A 3,578-nucleotide genomic window follows, 5' to 3' on the forward strand; every position below is an offset into this window, starting at 1 on the left:
CCTCAAGACTTTATTTGAAACACCTTAAGAAGTTTAATAAATTCAATAAAACTCTATCACATGGCTTCATAAAAACACTGCAGGATTTCTCAAACATGATGAATGAGTCAAAGCAAGGCTTTGGGCATGTTTTTTATGAGAGTATAACATTATAACATGATATAAAACTCAAAAAAGTTGATTTTACATGATATTGCCCCTTTAAAGCTTAGATGAGTCATTGCTTCCAGCAACCTTTACACTCTTTGAAACTGTAGATATTTCTCCTGTTTAAGACGATTCAAATGCCTTTAAAAGTCACTGTAGGTGGTGATTTCCAGTCTGTGGACTCTTTTAAGCTCGTACATATTTTTTCCRTCCAATCAAGAGGTGTTTCTCCTCATGTCTCGACCTATTTTAAGTCTCCAGTCCATCTTCATAACATTTTCAGACCCACAGTTGCTGGGTTCAGTCATTATCATTGATTAAAATTGTGCTTTAATTTATAATGCGTTAGACAACACTAGCAGCCAAGTAAAGTGCGCCATATAAAATGGCGGAACACGCACTAGCATGGGTCGTGAGAACAGCTCTTTTCCTTTCTGAGGAGTTGGCAGCACTTATTTTCAACAAGACAGCTAGCTGGAGCATTTCTGGGAACAAGGGTGGAGTATGAAACTGGCAGCTTTGCAATTGTTTGTAAAACAATGCTTGTACAAAACTGCTGTGAAATTTTGGAGGTTAAAGGTGTTTTAGGGCAGCAGAAATTTGCTCACTAATAAAAGCTGCTGTTTGCAAACAACCACAAAATGTTCTTGTAACTAACCAACTGATAGCAATGTCAAGGTTCATAAAATAGTGTTTGAATAAACTGCTTTGTTATTTAGGAGAATGGAGTTGTCCAAACCATCCCTTTAAAAATGATGCGCACAATTATCTTCTGGAAAAAAAAAAAAGCAACGTCTGACATCAGCTTTATTTTTGGTCTTTTCTCCTTACTGTATTTTGATGCAATGAGATGTGGTTTAGTTGTAGATTTTGTGCCGAAAATTGTTTCTAAATGTGTTTTAATTTGGAGATTGTTGCAGTGCCCGTAATGTTTGTGTTAACAGATGAACTAAAAGAGACGGAAATTTGAAGAAACAATTTTTAATCATAGATTTCACTTTTAATACATTCATTTGGTTCACAGTAAACAAATATGTGGTTCGCAGAAAAGCCACAACATTACTCTTGCATGAGGTCTTTATTCAGCAGCGGATACATCAAAGAAATCGGGTAAACGCAGTCAACTGGTGAGTGATTTTAGTTGATGTGTGCCCATAAATAAGAATTTCAAACTTACACTGACATTTCATGTATTATTANCTCTTCAGTAGCATCTGCTGCAATCGAAGTTAGAAATATATGCTGACATAACTAATAATGCAGATCATTTCAAGTAAGATCCCAAAATGATTTTTAACATTTGCTTAATAAATTAGCAGAAATAAAGTGATTCTCTGTGTAAGTACTAGTTGTTTTGTTTGCTTTCACACTTTTGTTGAAATGCTTGTAATTGGTCGATGTTTCGCTGTTGTATTTACATGCATGCCACTTCAGTTGTCCGGTTAAACCTGTGTTTACAGTCAGGTGCGATTAAAATTTCAATTTCAACAATGAGAAACATTCAAATTAGAATAGCTTTTTGTGCATAAAGTTTAAAAGCAGCCAAACTTTGTGTTTCAAATGTTCAAAAGGCCAAACTAAATGTCACGAACTCAGAGCAAAATTAATACTTTATGAACTAACCATCCTTATGTTGGTTTATTATCTAATTTGTTTGAGACACACGTCATAAATCTTGAGCCACTATCATAGGTCGGAACAAAAAGTCTTTTCGAATAACACAAATAATTTGGTTTGCTTGGTCTCCAACCATCTGAGTATTTCAGTCTTTATTTCCTTTTTCMTGACACATTTCATCACAGGTCTGTTGTGTCAAATATAGGGTTGTTAAAACCAATGCCAGATGTTTTGGGGGTTTTCTTTGGGCCTAACTGAGCCAGCGCTGCACCCAGAGGCTCGTTGTACTCTGGTGGACCGTCATCTTCTTCCTCTTCCTCAATCCTATGCTGTAGAGCRGAGTATGTTTTAAATTTAAAGCATAATCCTGACCTAATCCACAAGTTGTTCGTTTAGACTCACCATGTCATAATTTGTGTCATTGGTGATCATGTCATAATTGTCGTCCAGAGAGTTGAGGCTATGAAGAAAAAAGAGGAAAATGGGATACATTTTTAGTACATGCATATTATTGTTAATGTGGCGCAAATTAAATTTTTTTGATAATATGTTGCATTGGAAGTTGCCCCAGTTTATTATGCTACATAAAAAATCTTGATAGAGCTTTAAATTTTTTTTTATTTTTACCTGGCTTTGTCCACGTCAGAGCTGCTCTCCCTGTCTATATCCAGAGCAAGGTTGAGCACCGGATTTGCACTGTCAGAGATTAACAAGTCACACAAAATGGCAAAAAATAAAATAAAAACAAAAACAAAAAAAGAAAAAATCAGTTAAAAGTTTTTAACATTTGCATCAGGTGGGCTTTTTGTTCAATGATCTTGTTAACACGCTCACCCTTCCATGGTGTACTTGTTAGTTCCAGGTACCACCGCACCTCCTTTCTGGTTGTCAGAGTTCATTGCAGATGCAGTGTTCATGGCTTTGGCTGCTTTTAGCTTCCGTCTATAGCTGTAATGTGAAAGAAGCTGATCAGCACACAGACTAATCAATGCCCTCAGAAGTGATCGCTCACTCCGATCAACAGTTTTCAAGTTCAGTCCAGTGTTTCTGCTAGTTTTTCCTTTCTTACTTTCTGCGAGTGCACATCAGTGAGGTGGTGAGAATGACCAACACAACAACGAGGCCTGCGACTAGCCCCAGCAGGACATACTGCACTGGACTTGTAGGTTTGGTTGCAACCTCAACCGTGCCCTGGAATAAAGGTAAGAAATGCATCACATGAATGAGATCATCTGGAGAACGTTAGAATGTAATGTAACTTTAGACTGGAGAGTCTTGCTTCCAGGAAATACACTTCTAAAACTGTTGGTACTTACAATGTTTGTGAGGCCAAGACCTTGTAGTATGTGAAAATGTTCACGTTTAGAGAGCATGGATTCCACCTCATCGTGTCTAATAGCACTTCCATTACGGTAGATAAAATATGTTATCATTGAAGTCCTTGTTACACTCTCCCTAAACAGAAACAAAAACAAAATCTCRCTCAGAATGATCCTTATTTTAGATAATGTTTTTAGATGATTAGGTCTCAAAAAATAAAATTCCCCCTGATATATTTCTACTGTAATGAAATACTTTAATCAGAAGCAACAGCTTTTTGTTGACTGGATGACTGGCGCCACCTAGTGAACAAATACAGCTGATGGAAGAAGTTAAACCGGACCCCACACTCGTAATTTGCATTTGGACCCGTGGGGACCAATGCCCGGTCCCCACGAGGCTGCTTTTTTTTTGGGAAAAATTTCCCCACGTTGTAGGAAAAAACCTGTCCACACACACACACACACACACACACACACACACACACACACACA

General features: G+C 37.3%; 1 protein-coding gene across 1 annotated transcript in view; it reads right to left on the reverse strand.

The window, feature by feature from the left end:
* Nucleotides 1-1,344: 1,344 nt before the first annotated feature.
* Nucleotides 1,345-3,578, reverse strand: part of cdhr2 (cadherin related family member 2) — a gene marked incomplete in the record, with an annotated part of 23,016 nt that continues 20,782 nt past the window's right edge. The window contains 6 exon segments of the mRNA XM_014014664.1: nucleotides 1,345-2,093; nucleotides 2,167-2,224; nucleotides 2,392-2,460; nucleotides 2,599-2,712; nucleotides 2,834-2,955; nucleotides 3,081-3,219. Coding sequence (XP_013870118.1) covers nucleotides 1,944-2,093; nucleotides 2,167-2,224; nucleotides 2,392-2,460; nucleotides 2,599-2,712; nucleotides 2,834-2,955; nucleotides 3,081-3,219 — 652 coding nt within the window.

Source organism: Austrofundulus limnaeus, unplaced genomic scaffold (assembly GCF_001266775.1).
Source record: "Austrofundulus limnaeus strain Quisiro unplaced genomic scaffold, Austrofundulus_limnaeus-1.0 Scaffold118, whole genome shotgun sequence".
NCBI lineage: Eukaryota > Metazoa > Chordata > Actinopteri > Cyprinodontiformes > Rivulidae > Austrofundulus > Austrofundulus limnaeus.